This window comes from Rhinopithecus roxellana, chromosome 12 (genome assembly GCF_007565055.1).
Source record: "Rhinopithecus roxellana isolate Shanxi Qingling chromosome 12, ASM756505v1, whole genome shotgun sequence".
NCBI classification, from domain to species: Eukaryota; Metazoa; Chordata; class Mammalia; order Primates; family Cercopithecidae; genus Rhinopithecus; species Rhinopithecus roxellana.
Window position 1 is genome coordinate 32842877 of NC_044560.1, and position 17478 is coordinate 32860354.

At 49.2% G+C, this 17478-nt stretch overlaps 1 protein-coding gene across 5 annotated transcripts in view; it reads left to right on the top strand.

Annotated features, from left to right (window-relative positions):
• The window catches only part of SIPA1L3 (signal induced proliferation associated 1 like 3), a 310996-nt gene that overhangs the window by 213254 nt on the left and 80264 nt on the right, over positions 1–17478 (top strand). For all 5 annotated transcript variants that reach the window (XM_010385697.2, XM_030942700.1, XM_010385698.2 and 2 more), the window contains 2 exons: positions 4548–5124; positions 14597–14871. In XM_010385697.2, coding sequence (XP_010383999.2) covers positions 4548–5124; positions 14597–14871 — 852 coding nt within the window. The remainder of the gene's footprint in view (positions 1–4547; positions 5125–14596; positions 14872–17478) is intronic.

Here is a 17478-nt window from a genome sequence, read left to right on the forward strand (position 1 = left end):
GGCCAAACTCCCAGGGCACAGGAACCCAGGTGACACAGCTGGAGAGATCTTCCTTCCTGAGCACAGAGCAGGGCAGAGAACGACAGACTGGATCAGAGGGGGCAGACGGAATGGTTTCACCACCAGATCGGATCATTAAATGGTTGCCTGCTCTCATGATAAGGAGAGGAAGTGCTAACCCACCAGGGCCCTGTGTGGCCTGGCCTCTGGTGACCTCATGGCCTCCTGCTCCTTGCCTTCTGGGCTCTGCCCACCCTGGCCTTCCCTAGTCGGCCGCTACCTGTGCTGCACCCCTTGGCTGCAGCAGTCTCCCCCAGCTCTTCCTCTGGTTCCTCTCAGCCCTTAGTTCCCAGTTTCATCGTCACTTCCTCAGAGAGGCCCTCCCAGATTCTCCCTGTCCAAATCAGGTATTTCGGTGGTTGTCATAACACGCCCTGTTCCCTTTCCTCGTCTTTATGAGTTTATCTCAGTGTGTTGATTTAGTATGTCCCTCCTCCTGGACTAGAAGCTCTGGGAAGGCAGGGACCATCTTATCCCCAATGCCCAAGAGCATGGAGTCCAGGACGTGCTTGTCAAACAAATGGATGAGTGTCGCACTGTCACCTTTGTCAAGAGTTGGGGGTAAGGGGAGGGAATCAACAAAACCTGGGCAAGTGTGTCATTGGGTTGGAGTTTCATGGAGTATTTTTAATCCATAATCTCTATTTTTTAAAATTATCCTACAGTTGGAAGAGAAACAGTAGGAATTCTGTCTTGACACTGTACTGACAAATAGAGGTTTTAATCAAGGATGAAAATACCATGCATTTTTAGGAAAACATAGTTAACTTATTGCATCACCTTGTGCCATTAAGAAATATAAAGAGACCGGGCACAGTGGCTTATACCTGTAATCTCAGCACTTTGGAAGTCCAAAGCAAGCACATCATGAGGCCAGGAGTTCAAGATCAGCCTGACCAACATGGTAAAACCCCATTTCTAGAAGAATAAAAAAAAAAAAAAAGAATTAAAAAAGAAACCTCGTCTCTACTAAAAATACAAAAATTAGCCGGGCGTGGTGGTGCATGCCTGTAATCCTAGCTACTCAGGAGGCTGAGACAGGAGAATCGCTTAAACTTGGGAGGCTTGAACCGGGAGGCGGAGGTTACAGTGAGCCGAGATCACACCACTGCACTCTAGCCCGGGCAACAGAGCGGCAAGTCTCTGTCTCAAAAGAAAGAAAGAAAGAGAGAAAGAGAAAAGAGAGAAAAGTGCAGGCTGGGTGCATTGTCTCACACCTGTAATCCCAGCACTTTGGGAGGCCAAGGCAGGCAGATCACTTGAGGCCAGGAATTCAAGAGCAACCTGGCCAACATAGTAAAACCCCATCTCTACCAAAAATACAAAAATTTTTTAAAAAAATACAAAAATTAGCCAGGCATGGTGGTACGCGCCTGTAATCTCAGTTACCCTGGAGACTGAGAGGCGGGAGAATTGACTGAACTTGGGAGGTGGAGGCTGCAGTGAGCTGAGATCTTGCCACTGCACTCCAGCCTGGGTGACAGAGCGAGGCTCCATCTCAAAAAATAATAATAAAAGAAACATGAAGAACATAACTCACCTGCCCTCAGTGAATATTCTGGCAGGTGCCTTGGCCTTTCTGTGCACTTTTAGCAATAATCTGCCCAAAGGCCACTGAGCCTGTATTTAATTTGGTCATCAGAGCATCACATCCAAGATATTCATCAAATCTCCAAATGTGACTCATCAACAGATCTTCCTGTCCGGGCTCAGGGCTCCTTCCGCCCAGAAGCCTCAATGGGTGGAGAGCCTGGTTACCTCTCCTGCTTCTGCACCTTGTACTTCTCCTCCTCCCAGCCCTGCTCACTGCCAGGTTCTGACCCATCCAGGGTTGGAGTGCAGGGAGGAAAAGGGAGGCAAGGAAGTGCCATGTGGATTGTGGCTGGAGCTGGCTGGCTGCTCGCCGGGCTTTTCCGGGGCTTCCTACCCAGGCAGGAGACAGATCCCAGGCCCCTCACTGCTGTAAGGATCACCTTGGGGCTGGGCGCGGTGGCTCATGCCTGTAATCCCAGCACTTTGGGAGGCCAGGGCAGGTAGATCACTTGAGGTCAGTAGTTTAAGACCAGCCTGACCAACATGGTGAAACCCTGTCTGTACTAAAAATACAAAATTACCGGGCGTGGTAGTGGGTGCATGTAATCCCAGCTACTTGGGAGAATGAGGCAGGAGAATTGCTTGACCTAGGGAGGAAGAGATTGCGATGAGCTGAGATTGCGCCATTGTATTCCAGCCTGAGCTACAGAGTGATACTCCATCTCAGAAAAAAAAAAAAAAAAAAAAAAAAAAAAAAACAGCATTACCTAGGGGACCCCTCCTGCTGGGGGTTGTGTAGGGAGAGAATGGGGCTCACCCCCCAACTTTCTCCACAAATTCCTTTTCTGTCTCCATAGTTTACATTGTGGGAAATGAGGTATAAGAGTTTGGGCGAATGGAGTTTTCAGATCATTTTCTCTTTTTTTTTCTTTTTGACGCAGTGTTTCTCTCTGTCGCCCAGCCTGGAGTGCAGTGGCTCATTCTTGGCTCATTGCAACCTCCGCCTCCTAGATTCAAGTGATTCTCCTGCCTCAGCCTCCCGAGTGACTAGGACTATAGGTGTGTGCCACCACACCAGGCCTCACTTTCTCTTGACATTCTCCTGAGTTGCTATCCTATTTCTATCATGATAGTGCCTCCATCAAATCCGAAACAGGAAGAGTTCCATTCTAACTTCCTACTACAATGAACTTCCTTTATTATTTTTTTTTCTTCTTTAAACCTCAGCATCTACCAGAGGAATGCAATGAATTTTCAAAATAAACTTTGTTGAGAAGACTTACAAGGTATACTTGTGTCACACAAGTGTTCAAAAGAACTAAACCTTGTAAACATTCTACATCAGTAAGCTGTTCCTGCAGTAAAGCTGTATAACAAAGCATCCCCAGAGCTCAGTGACAAACATTAATGTTTCTTTCTGGTTTACACATCTGCGTGTCTGCTGGAGTTTGGCTGGACTTGGTTCCAGGTCTGCTCCAGAGGTCCTTCATCTTCTGGGACCAGTAGACTACTTGGGGTCTATTCATCCACAGTGATGGCAGGTGCTTAGGAGTCAATCCCCCTACCCGAACACACACACACACACACACACACACACACACACACACACACACACTCTTCAAGCCTTTAACTTGGAAGCCGTTGGCCAGATCAAGTCACATGACCAAGATCCGTGGGGTGTGCCTGCCTCCGAAGGTAGAGAGGAGGGATTGTTTTTTTTTTTAATATCTTCCCCAATTTAAATCTTTTTAAATCTTTTAATTTAAAAGTAAACTTTAGGCTGGGCGCAGTAGCTCACGCCTGTAATCCTAGCACTTTGGGAGGCCAAGGCGGGCAGATCACCTGAGGTCGGGAGTTCGAGACCAGCCTGACCAACAAGGAGAATCCCGTTTCTACTAAAAATACAAAATTAGCCAGGTGTGGTAGTGGGCGCCTGTAATCCCAGCTACTCGGGAGGCTGAGGCAGGAGAATCGCTTGAACCCAGGAGGCAGAGGTTGCCATGAGCCGAGATCGTGCCACTGCACTGAGGGAGTGGATTTTTGCCAAACTGTAATCTGATCTGCCACACAGTCTATTTTAAACAATAACTGGACAGTCCTTGGGGAGTTACCCTTTGATGTCAGAGGATGTTCAGACATCTGCTTTATAAAAAATGTGTATGTGCCCTAACACTTTCTTGTTGTTTTTTTTTTGAGACATAGTCTCGCTGTGTACCCCAGGCTGGAGTGCAGTGGTGCCATCTCGACTCACTGCAACCTCCACCTCCCAGGTTCACACCGTTCTCCTGTCTCAGCCTCCCGAGTAGCTAGGACTACAGGCGCCCACCACCACGCCCAGCCATTTTTTTGTATTTTTAGTAGAGACAGGGTTTCGCCATATTGGTCAGGCTGGTCTCGAACTCCTGACCTCAGGTGGTCTGCCCGCCTCAGCTTCGCAAAGTGCCGGGATTACAGGTATGAGCCACTGCACCCAGCTGACTTTTTATTAGATTTCAAATCTGGTTAGCCAGCAACTTACTAATTAGACGGGGACTTTCATTCTTCAGAAGGAAACCATTTGGCTGGGTGTGGTGGCTCACACCTGTAATCCCAACACTTTGGGAAGCCCAGGAGGTAGGATGACTTGAGCCCAGGAGTTTGAGACCAGCCTGAGCAACATAGTGAGAACTCCTCTCTACAAAAAATAAACAAGATTGCCTGGGCATGGTGGTGTGAGCCTGTAGTCCCAGCTACTTGGGAGGCTGAGGCAGGAGGATTGCTTGAGGACAGGAGGTCAAAGCTGCAGTGCACTATGATTGCACCATTGCACTCCAGCCTGGGTGACAGAGTGAGACCTGTCTCGATAAAACAAAACAAACAAAAAAACCCTATTCCTATTTTTTGATCGAATATTTTCTTTCTAAAGTGTCTTAGTGCCTTTCTTCCCACCATCTAAATAATCTCTCCCTCCACAGTATGGCTGTGACCCGATCCAAAGACGCTCCTCCTTTCGGCCCCCCCATCCCCAGTGGAACCACATTCCGCAAATCCGACGTCTTCAGAGACTTCTTGCTGGCCAAGGTGATTAACGCTGAGAATGCTGCGCACAAGTCCGACAAGTTCCACACCATGGCCACCAGGACCCGCCAGGAGTATCTCAAGGACCTGGCTGAAAACTGTGTCTCCAACACCCCCATCGACTCCACCGGCAAATTCAACCTCATCTCCCTGACCTCCAAGAAGAAGGAAAAGACAAAAGCACGGGCCGGCGCCGAGCAGCACAGCGCAGGGGCTATCGCCTGGAGGGTGGCAGCCCAGGACTATGCCCAGGGGGTGGAAATCGACTGCATTTTGGGAATTTCCAATGAGTTTGTGGTGCTCCTGGACCTACGCACCAAGGAGGTGGTGTTCAACTGCTACTGTGGGGATGTCATTGGCTGGACTCCAGACTCCTCCACACTTAAAATATTCTATGGACGAGGGGACCACATCTTCCTACAGGCGACAGAGGGCTCTGTGGAGGACATAAGGGAGATCGTGCAGAGACTGAAGGTAAGGGTGAGAGCCCTGCAACAGGGCGGCGGTGTGTATGGTTTCGGCCTCAGGGACCACTGAAATATTTCCCTAGCCCAGTCAGTTAGGCTAAGACAACGCACTGGCCTCAAGAGAATCACAGTTGTCACTGACACACTAGACATCTTGTGGGTTCTGCAGCTAGGTTCTTCCTCTGGAAGATTTTGTGCCAGAGATCTAAGGATCTTCATGCTATTACCTTGGAAAGACAAGAGATACTTATTAACCTTGGACATTGATAGAAAGTTTAAGCTTAGGTTAAAAATGTAGGCCAGGCCAGGCACAGTGGCTCATACCTGTAATCCCAGCACTTTGGGAGGCCGAGGTGGGCAGATCACGAGGTCAGGAGATGGAGACCATCCTGGCTAACACAGTGAAACCCCGTCTCTACTAAAAATACAAAAAAATTAGCCAGGTGTGGTGGTGGTCGCCTGTAGTCCCTGGGCGACTGAGCCAGACTCCCATCTCAAAAAAAAAAAAGAAAAAATGTAGGCCAGGCATCTTGGCTCATGCCTGTAATCCCAGCACTTGAGGAGGCTGAGGTGGTGGATCGCTTGAGCCTAGGAATTCCCAGACCAACCTGGGTAACCATAGTGAGACCCTGTCTACAAAAAAAAAAACAAAAAAACAAAAAAAAAAAACAAGAAAATTAGCGAAGCATGATGATGGTGCATGCCTGTGGTCCCAGCTACTCAGGAGGCTGAGGTGGGAGGATTGTTTGAGCCCAAGAGATTGAGGCCACAGTGAGCTGAGATCACGCCACTGCACTTCAGCCTGGGCAACAGAATGAGACCCTGTCTCAAAAGAAAAAAAAAAAAGTGTAAGAGTACTTTCTATAATAATTAAAATAGAATGAAAAATGTCCAAACCATTAAAGGATAAGGCAGAGGGGAGAGGAGGAAAAAATACAAGAAAGCACAAAGGAACATAAAATTATATGGCAGGAATGAGTTCCATGTTAGTAATCACAGTAAATGTGAATGGTTTAACTTGCCCTATTAAAAGACAAAGACTCGGCTGGATGCGGTGGCTCAAGTCTGTAATCCCAGCACTTTGGGAGGCCGAGACAGGCAGATCACAAGGTCAGGAGATCGAGACCATCCTGGCTAACACGGTGAAACCCTGTCTCTACTAAAAAACATACAAAAAAAAAATTAGCCGGGTGTGGTGGCGGGCGTCTGTAGTCCCAGCTACTCAGGAGGCTGAGGCAGAAGAATGGCCTAAACCCAGGAGGCGGAGCTTGCAATGAGCTGAGATCCGGCCACTGAACTCCAGCCTGGGCGATAGAACGAGACTCCGTCTCAAAAAAATAAAAGACAAAGACTCACAGTCTAGGTAGAAATCTTCCCCTAAACCTCTCGTGGACAAACCAAGAGTGGCAGATTGGTGACAGCTGAGTTGCTATCTCCCTGAAGCATTGTGCTGAGAAGGACTCAGGCACCATCTAAGCTCCACGAGAAAGAAGACTGTGGTCAGTGATTGCCTCTGCAGTGGGTTTGGCAGAACGGCGTGGCATGCATGCTAAATAGAGATAGCATATAACACGGCAGTTCAGAGCACAAGATCTAGAGTCAGAAGGCCTGGCTTCAAGTCCCAGTGCTGCCACTTACCAGCTGCATGACCTTAAGCCAAGTTATTTAGCTTCTTTGTGATTCAGTTTCTTCATCTGAAAAGCAAGAACAAGAATCATTCTGCATTGCTGGGTGCAGTGGCTCATGCCTATAATCCCAACACTTTGGGAGGCCAAAGAGAAAGGATTGCTTGCGCCCAGAAGTTTGAGACCAGCCTGGGCAATATAGTGAGACCCTGTTTCTAAAAAAAATTTTTAAATAAATTAGCCGAGGCAGGAGGATCACAGGATCAGGAGATCAAGACCATCCTGGCTAATATGGTGAAACCCCGTCTCTACTAAAAATACAAAAAATTAGCCGTGCATGGTGGTGGGTGCCTGTAGTCCCAACTACTCGGGAGGCTGAGGCAGGAGAATGGCGTGAACCCAGAAGGCGGAGCTTGCAGTGAGCCGAGATCGCGCCACTGTACTCCAGCCTGGGTGACAGTGCGAGACTCTTTCTCAAAAAATAAAACTAAAAAATAAATTAGCTGGGCATGGTGCTGCACACTTGTGGCCTCAACTATTCAGGAGGCTGAATGGGATGATCACTTGAGCCCAGGAGTTTGAGGCTGCAGCGAGCTATGATCACACCACTGCACTCCAACCTCGGCAACAGAGAAAGACCCCAACTCAAAAAAAAAATGAAAAAGTGACTAGGCACGGTGGCTCACACCTGTAATCCCAGCACTTGGGGAGGCCGAGGTGGATGGATTATTTCAGGTCAGGAGTTCGAGACCAGCCTGGCCAACATGGTAAAACCCCATCTCTACTAAAAATACAAAAATTAGCCAGGCATGGTGGCACACACCTGTAATCCCAGCTACTCGGGAGGCTAAGGGAGGAGAAATGCTTGAACCCGAGAGGCAGAGGTTGCAGTAAGCCGAGAGTAAGCCACTGTACTCCAACCTGGGTGACAGAGCAAGACTCTGTCTCAAAACAAACAAACAAAAGCAAACTCTCCTTAATGTTTCTCCCCACCCCTCTCAGAGGTTTCCTGACTTCATAAAACAGAAGTCCTCTACTCAAATAAGGTTTTAGGGAAAAAAGGGTCGAGTCCATCCCTCCGTTTGCAGATGTCAGAGCCTTGGCATCAGCCTGGGCTCCACTCTCTCTCATGCCCACATTCGTCAGCTCCACTTCCGTAGGCAGACGCCAACGGCCTCTCCCATAGCCCCCACCCTGGCGCCAGCCAACCTGGTCTCTCCCAGACACTTTAGGTAGTGTCCTTTCTGGTCCTTCTTGCCCCTGCCCTTGCTTCTCTGTGGCCTGTTCTCGACATGGTAGTGAGAGCAATCTGATCAAATCACCTCTCTGCTCTAAACCCTCAGGTCATTCTAGGTTAAAGTCTCAGTCCTTATCGAAGCCCATGAGGCCGGGTGTGACCTGACTCTCTGTCGACTTCTCTGACCTCATGTCCCTGTTGCTCTCTCTGCCCCAGCCATGCAGACCTCTGGGATTTCATGTGCATGCTAGGACGGTGTCCGGCCTCAGGGCCTTTGGACTGCCTGTGCCTCTCGCTGGAACACTGCTCTGATCACCACATGGCTCGCTCCCTTTCCTCTACAGGCCTTTGGTCACATGTTGCCTTGTCAGTGAGGCCTTGTTATCTAAGATTGCACACCCCCTCCCCTGGCTTGGAGCACATTCTCCCGCTTTGCCTGCTTAACCACCATCTGCCATGCACTGTGCGTTATGTGTTCACTGCCATGTCCTCAGCACCTAGGCCAGCATCTGGTGCACAGTAGCCGCTGAGTGAGCAGGAACCGAGTGTAGGCACGAATGCATTGTATGCTGCAACAGCCATAATAGCGAGCTTCAAGTAGGCGCCAGCTGTGCGTCAGACCCTGCCCAGCACCTTGGGTGGTTTTGCGTCTCTTGCTCACAAAAGCCTGATGAGGTAGATACCATTCTCCTCCTCGCTTCGCAGATGAGGAAACTGAGGCCCAGAGATACCTTGACTTGCCCAGAGCCCAAAGACCCTGGGTTTTTGGATTTTTCATTTTGTTTTGTTTTTTGAGACAGAGTCTTGCTCTGTCCCCCAGGCTTGAGTGCAGCAGTGCGATCTCAGCTCACTGCAACGTCCACCTCCCGGGTTCAAGCAATTCTCCTGTCTCAGCCCCCCAAGTAGCTGGGACTACAGGCGCCCACCACCACACCCAGCTAATTTTTGCATTTTTAATAGAGATAGGGTTTTGCCATGTTGGCCAGGCTGGTCTCGAACTCCTGGCCTCAAGTGATCCACCCGCCTTGGCCTCCCAAAGTGCTGGGATTACAGGCCTGAGCCACTGTGCCCGGCCAAGCCTGGGTTCTTAAACGCTAGGCTACTCCACCTCCCCTAATCCTGACAGCAGCTCACGTTTTTTAAGCAGGGACCATGCCAGGCACTGTGCCAGGTGACATGTTTTACCCACATCCTTACTGCCACTCTGTCCCACGCCCACCCCCGTGCCTACTGTTGGCGGAGTCCTTTTAGAGCACATTTCCACAGCCATGCCCCCACCCCCACCCCCAGTCTCAACGCCCCAGAGCCTGCTGGGGAACCAGTGGGCCAGGGAATGGTGACATAAGCCATCTCCCATGAAGGGGCAGGCCCACCTTGAATGACTCATGACAGCAAGTTTCTCTCTTTGTGAAGCATCCACAGGGTACAGATTCCACACTCTCCCTGGCAGGCTGACTTGACTGCCCCAGACATCCTGAACTAATGGTATTCCATCACTGGTTAATTGAGTGAGTGTTACTATGTGCCTGGCCTTGGCCTGGGCAGTACTGGGACATAGCAGTGACCATAACAGACCCAGGCCTACTTTCATGGGACTCCTCTCTGGGACAGATATTAAACACACAGTTACAAGTGCCAAGAGCTTGAAAGAGGGGTGTGGAGGATGCCAGGAGAACCTATCAGACAGTGCCAAATCAGACAAGGAGAAGGTCTCAGATCCACAGGTTGGATACAATCCCAGACATATTAAGTTAGTTACCAGAGTTTAACATTTAGAGCAAGCTTGTCCAACCTGCAGCCCAAGACGGCTTTGAATGGCACCCAACACAAATTCATAAACTTTCTTAAAACGTTATGACATGAGTTTTTTTGTGATTTTTTTTTTAAGCTTATCAGCTATCATTAGCATTAGTGTATTTCATGTGAGGCCCAAGACGATTCTTTTTTTTTTCTTTGAGACAGAGTCTCGCTCTGTCGCCCAGACTGGAGTGCATTGGTGCAATCTTGGCTCACTGCAACCTCGACCTCCCAGGTTCAAGCGATTCTTGTGCCTCAGCCTCCCAAGTAGCTGGGATTACAGTCGTGAAACACCATGCCCAGCTAATTTTTGTATTTTTAGTAGAGACGGGGTTTCGTCGTGTTGACCAGGCTGGTCTCAAACTCCTGGCCTCAAGCAATCCACCGGCCTAGCCTCCCAAAGTGCTGGGACTAGAGATATGAGCCACCGCACCTGGCCCCAAGACAGTTCTTCTTCCATTGTGGCCCAGGGAAGTCAAAAGATTGGACATCCCTGATTTAGAGGATTTTGGCTGGATGCAGTACCTCACCCCTGTAATCCCAGAGCTTTGGGAGGCTGAGGTGAGAGGATTGCTTGAGGCTAGGAGTTCAAGACCAGCCTGGGCAACAGAGCGAGACCCCATCTCTACCAAAAAAAAAAAGCTGGGCGTGGTGGCTCATGCCTATAATCCCAGCACTTTGGGACGCTGAGGCAGGCGGATCACCTGAGGTCAGGAGTTCGAGACCAGCCTGGCCAACGTGGTAAAACCCAGTCTCTACTAAAAATACAAAAAGCTGGGCGTGGTGGGTGGCGCCTGTAATCCCAGCTACTGGGGAGGCTAACGCAGGAGAATCACTTGATCCTGGGAGGCGGAGGTTGCGGTGCGCCGAGATCGCACCACTGCGCTCCAGCCTGGATGACAAGAGCGAGACTCTGTCTCTAAAAATAAAAAAAAGAAAAGAAAAGAAAGAACACGATGTAGAAGTTTCATCACTTCATATCCTGTTGGTCAAAACTGAGTCATCTGTCCATACCCAGCTACAAAGGAAGCAGAGAAATGTGGTCCCCAACTTGGTGGCCACATGCCCATCAAAACTCTGTTTTACAGAGGAGGCCTGGACCTAATTACCAAAAGGCAGAGGCAGGGGGAATGGAAAACAAACAGCGTTGGCAGGCCTTGCCACAGGAGTGTTTGCTGAGCTGTTGCCTACTCTCTCTCTGGACTTTATGGAAGGTCGGGCCTTCCAAGGAACCGCCCGGGACTCTGAGGGCTGGTGTGGCCTAATTGATTGTGGGCACAGACACACAGGACTTTGCTTAATAACCCACAGCCAAACTCCTTGGACACTAGAGTGACAGCTTCAAAGGGAAGAAGAATTTTGACTCCCAGAGCAGAAGTAATGGGCTAGGACGAATCCAGCCACAGCTTTCTCTTCTGAGGCACTAAGCTACACCTTTCCTTTCAAATGAATTTTGCTTTTTTGTGGGTTTTTTTTTTTTGAGATGGAGTCTCACCCTGTCTCCCAGACTTTAGTGCATTGGCGCAATCTCGGCTCACTGCAACCTCCGCCTCCCGGGTTCAAGTGATCTTCCTGCCTCAGCCTCCCAAGTAGCTGGGATTACAGGTGTGCACCACCACGCCCAGCTAATTTTGTATTTTTTTTACTAGAGACAGAGTTTCACCATATCGCCCAGGCTGGTCTTGAACTCCTGTCCTCAGGTGATCCTCCCACCTCAGCCTCCCAAAGTGCTGGAATTGCAGGCATGAGACATGGCACCCAGCCCAATTTTACCTTTTTTTTTTTTCTGAGACAGAGTCTTGCTCTGTCGCCCAGGGTGGAGTACAGTGGCGGGTGGTCTTGGCTCACTGCAAGCTCCACCTCCCGGGTTCACGCCATTCTCCTGCCTCCCGAGTAGCTGGGGCTACAGGCGCCTGCCACCACACCCAGCTAATTTTTTTTTTTTTTGTATTTTTACTAGAGATGGGGTTTCACCGTGATAGCCAGGATGGTCTCAATCTCCTGACCTCATGATCTGCCTGCCTCAGCCTCCCAAAGTGCTGGGATTACAGGCGTGAGCCACCGCGCCTGGCCGAATTTTACTTTTTAATTATAGAAAATTGCAAGCATACACTAAAGCAAAAGGAATCATATAAGAAGCCCAGTCTTGGCCGGGCACAGTGGCTCACACCTGTAATCCCAGCATTTTGGGAGGCCAAGGCAGGTGGATCACCAGAGGTCGGGAGTTTGAGACCAGCCTGACCAACATGGAGAAACCCTGTCTCTACTAAAAATACAAAATTAGCACGCCTATAATCCCAGCTACTCGGGAGGCTGAGGAAGGAGAATTGCTTGAACCCAGGAAGTGGAGGTTGCGGTGAGCCGAGATAGCACCACTGCACTCCAGCCTGGGCAACAAGAGTGAAACTCCGTCTCAAAAAAAAAAAACCCAAATCTTCATCACCAGCCCAGCCTCAGCAGTTACTGACCCATGACTGATCTTGTTTCTTTCTTCCCTCCCTCTCTTTCCCAATTATTTTGAAGCAAATCCTAGACATCCTATTATTTCATCCGTAAACTCTTCAATATTTATTTCTAAAAGATACAAACTCTTAAACCTAAGTATCTTGTCATCATACATAAAATAAAAAATTAACGATAATTCCTTATTGTCAAATAAACACATTGTCACCCATGAATGGGCTATAAAATCAATCACAGAGACATGATTTTTTTTAATTTTTGATTTTAATTTTAATTTTAATTTTTTATTTTTTATTTTTTATTTTTTATTTATTTATTTTTTTATTTTTTTATTGAGACGGAGTCTCGCTCTGTCACCCAGGCTGGAGTGCAGTGGCCGGATCTCAGCTCACTGCAAGCTCCGCCTCCCGGGTTCACGCCATTCTCCTGCCTCAGCCTCCCGAGTAGCTGGGACTACAGGCGCCGCCACCTCGCCCGGCTAGTTTTTTGTATTTTTAGTAGAGACGGGGTTTCACCATATTAGCCAGGATGGTCTCGATCTCCTGACCTCGTGATCCGCCCGTCTCGGCCTCCCAAAGTGCTGGGATTACAGGCTTGAGCCACCGCGCCCGGCCCTAATTTTTTATTTTTAAAGACAAAGTCTTGCTCTCACCTCAGCTGGAGTGCAGTGGCACAGTCATTGCTTACTATAGCATCACTCTCCTGGGCTCAAGCTTGCTTTGCACTGTAGCCTCCTGAGTAGCTGGGGCTGCAAGAGTATGCCACCATGTTCAACTAATTTTTTTTTTTTTTTTTTTAGTAGAGACGAGGTCTTGCCATGTTGCCCAGGCTCATCTTGAACTCCTGGGCTCAAGCAGTCCTCCTGCCTTGGCCTGGGAAAGTGCTGAGACTACAGGCGTGAGGCTCTGCACTCATCCTGAGTTGCAACAATGTTAAAGGTTAGGTGTCTTAGTCCATTTAGCCTGAATATAACAACATACCTTAGACTGGGTAGTTTATAAGCTAGAGAAATTTATTTCTTCGCAGTTCCAGAAGCCAGGAAGTCCAAGATAAAGGCACCTGCAGGTTCAGTATCTGGTGAGGGCCCCTTTCAGATTCACAGATGGCACCTTCTTGCTGTCACGGTGGAAGAGGTGAACAAGTTCCTTGGGCCTCTTTTTTTTTTTTTTTTGAGACGGTCTCACTCTGTCGCCCAGGCTGGAGTGCAATGGCGCGATCTTAGCTCACTGCAACCTTCACCTCCCGGGTTCAAGCGATTCTCCTGTGTCAGCCTTCCGAGTAGCTGGGATTACAGGCATGTACCACTGTGTCAGGCCTCTTTTATGTGGGCACTGATCCCCTTTATAAGGGTTCTGCCATAGTAATAGTATGGGAAACAATAAAAAGTGTCACAGTGTGCCTCAGTGAGTAAAGATAAGACTATTTTATGAAGCATTGTTTTGGTCATACATGTTTCCACCACTTTCCAAATTCTCGCCATCCAAATCAGGAACCAAACAGATTCAGTGACATTTTCAGGTAAGTCCTTTACCATCCAAACTCTTACTTCTTGCTATCCACACTCAAGAATGTGACAGATTCGAATTGCAAGGAATATTTGTGTCTATGGGCATGTGTGTAAAACGCGAATGTGTAGAGTAGTTTGTGACATAAAATTATTCCTTTTCTTGGCCAGGCGTGGTAGCTCACGCCTGTAATCCCAGCACTTTGGGAGGCCAAGACGGGTGGATCACTTGAGGTCAGGAGTTCAAGACCAGCCTGGCCAAAATGGTAAAACCACGTCTCTACTAAAAATACCAAAATTAGCCAGGCGTGGTGGCACACACTTGTAATCCCAGCTACTCGGAAGGCTGAGGCGGGAGAATCGCTTGAACCCAGGAGGCAGACATTGCAGTGAGCTGAGATCATGCCGCTGCACTCCCTCCTGGGTGACAGAGTGAGTCTCTGTCTCAAAAATAAATAAATAACGATAAAATAAACAAATAACGGCAGCCCAGAGGACATGCCAGTGCCACTCGCAATTCATTGGCCAAAACAAGTCCCGGGGCCCCACCCAACCACCAAGGAGCCAGGAAGTGCAATCCCACGACCCCAAGAAGGAGGGAGGTCGGGGCCTTTGGAGCCATAGCTCATGACCGCCAATGTCTCTGCAAGGTTAGAAGCCACTGGGTCGCATAGGCACATTTCCCCTCCAGAAATCAGGAAGCCGGGCTGGAACCGGGTGCGTGTTCCGCCTTCAGGTCTCCTGCCATTGCCCAGGAAGGTATTAATAGAAGGGAGTCAGCAGGTTTTTGACCTCAAAGCGGGGAAGCTGACCCAGGCAGCTTCTGAGGCTCGATCCTGCCTGTGGCCTGCAGGTGATGACCAATGGCTGGGAGACGGTGGACATGACGCTGCGGCGGAACGGGCTCGGGCAGCTGGGCTTCCACGTGAAGTACGACGGCACGGTGGCCGAGGTCGAGGACTACGGGTTCGCCTGGCAGGCTGGTCTCCGGCAGGGCAGCCGACTGGTGGAGATCTGCAAGGTGGCCGTGGTCACACTGACCCACGACCAGATGATCGACCTGCTGCGCACCTCTGTCACCGTGAAGGTGGTCATCATCCCGCCTTTCGAGGACGGCACACCCCGGAGGTAAGGGCCTCCGCCTTTCAGCCGGGTGGTGGGTGGCAGCTCCCAGATGGCTGGCATGAGACCTCCGTGGCACTGTCACTTGAGGTCCCAATAGAGGAGGGATAGGCAGGCCCTTCTAGGCAGGAATAATGGCAACGGTGACAGGATGGGGAGGGCGCATCTACAGAGCGCTTACTGTATGCCAGTTACTGGTTTAACCCTTCATATATGCATGATCCCATTTAATCTCCACAGTTGCCCTGTCAAGGGAGAACCTCATTCTTCCTGTTTTCTACATGAAGCACAGGATGTTAATAGTCGCTTGCCTGTGAGCCCCCCACACTTCATTTGTTCAAAATGTGTTTATTGAGCCCCTACTATGTGCAAGCTCTGTTCAAAGTGACCACAACAAAGTGCCTGCTCCTTTGGGGTTTGTGTTCTACAGAGAAAGACAGGCCATGAAGAAATAGGTGTGTCATACAGGATCAGGTAGTGTGAAGTCTCAGAAGGGAATTAAAGCAGGGTAACGAAGCGGCTGCAGCACAGTGGGAGAGCTGCTTACAAGGCAGGCAGAGAAGGCTCTGTGAGGCTCCATGGGGAGGCAGCCATGTGGTTTTCTGGTCAGCGGGCTCCTGACGGGAACTGGCCAGGGCACAGCCTCCCCAGTGTACATGGGTGGTGCATTCCTGGAGTGCAGGGAGGCCAGTGTGGCTGGAGCAGAACAAGCAGGAGTGAGAGCTGGGAGCAAAGGACAGAGAGGTGACCAGGCAGATGGTGTGGGCTTCATGAGCCATGGGAGAAGCTTAGGTTTTATTCCACTCACAGTGGGAAGCTGGTAGTGACTTATTTCTTTTGTTTTGTTTTTTTGTTTTGTTTTAAGATGGAGTCTCGCTCTGTCACCCAGGCTGGAGTGCAGTGGCGTGATCTCAACTCACTGCAACCTTCACTTCCTGAGTTCAAGCGATTCTCCTACCTTAGCCTCCCAAGTAGCTGGGACTATGGGCGCGTGCCACCACGCCCAGCTAATTTTTGTATTTTTAGTAGAGACGGAGTTTCACCATGTGGCTCAGACTGTCTTGAATTCCTGACCTCAGGTGATCTGCCTGCCTCAGCCTCGCAAAGTGCTGAGCCTCCCCAGGCTGTTTCATTTTTTAATGGAACATCTCAAACATAAAGTGTATTACAAGTATCAAAACATATCATGTACCCCATAAATATATACACCTACTATGTACCCACCAAAATTAAAAAGAAATAAGGCTGGGCGCAGTGGCTCACGCCTGTAATCCCAGCACTCTGGGAGGCCAAGATGGGCGGATCACGAGGTCGGGAGATCGAGACCATCCTGGCTAACATGGTGAAACCCCGTCTCTACTAAAAAATACAAAAAACTAACCAGGCAAGGTGGCAGGCGTCTGTAGTCCCAGCTACTTGGGAGGCTGAGGCAGGAGAATGGCGTAAACCCAGGAGGTGGAGCTTGCAGTGAGCTGAGATCTGGCCACTACACTCCAGCCTGAGCAACAGAGCTAGACTCTGTCTCAAAAAAAAAAAAAAAAAAAAAAATACAAAAAATTAGCCGGGCGTAGTGGCAGGCGCCTGTAGTCCCAGCTACTCAGGAGGCTGAGGCAGGAGAATGGCATGAACCTAGGAGGCGGAGGTTGCAGTGAGCCAAGATCACGCCACTGCACTCCAGCCTGGGAGAGAGAGCAAGACTCCCTCTCAAAAAAAAAAGAAAAAAAAGAAAGAAAAGGAAATATCCTACTGGGGGGAATAAAAGTATACTGGGCCCTCTGAGCACTTACCAACATGCAGCCAGGTTTTCATTTTTTTGTTGTATTATCTCCATATCCTCTTCCTGCCCCACCTGTCACCTTAGATTATCTAAAACAATTCCAGATCCTGGAATGCGCCTCTATACGATAAAGACCTTTTTTAAAAAATTACACCTAACAAATTTAGCAGTAATTTCATGTATTTCTTTTTTGTTTGTTTGTGTTTTATTTATTTATTTATTTTATTAATTTTTTTTTTTTTTTTTTTTTTTTTTTTTTTTTTTTTTTTTTTGAGATGGAGTCTCACTCTGTTGCCCAGGCTGGAGTGCAGTGGCACCATCTCGGCTCAGTACAACCTCCACCTCCCGGTTCAGGCGATTCTCCTGCCTCAGCCTCAGCCTCCTGAGAGGCTGGAAGTACAGACATGTGCCACCATGCCCAGCTAATGTTTGTATTTTTTGGTAGAGACAGAGTTTCCCCATGTTGGCCAGGCTGGTCTCAACTCCTGACCTCAAGTGATCTGCCTGCGTGGGCCTCCCAAAGTACTGGGATTACAGGCTTGAGCCACCACACCTGACCTTAACACTATTTTTTTTTGTGAGATGGAGTCTCGCTCTATTGCCAGGCTGAAGTGCATTGGCGCGATCTCGGCTCACTGCAACCTCTGCCTCCCGGGTTCAAGCGATTCTCCTGCCTCAGCCTCCCAAGTAGCTGGGACTACCGGCACATGCCACCATGCTCAGCTAATTTTTGTATTTTTAGTAGACATGGGGTTTCACCGTGTTGTCCAGGATGGTCTCAATCTCTTGACCTCGTGATCCATCCGCCACGGCCTCCCAAAGTGCTGGGGTTAACA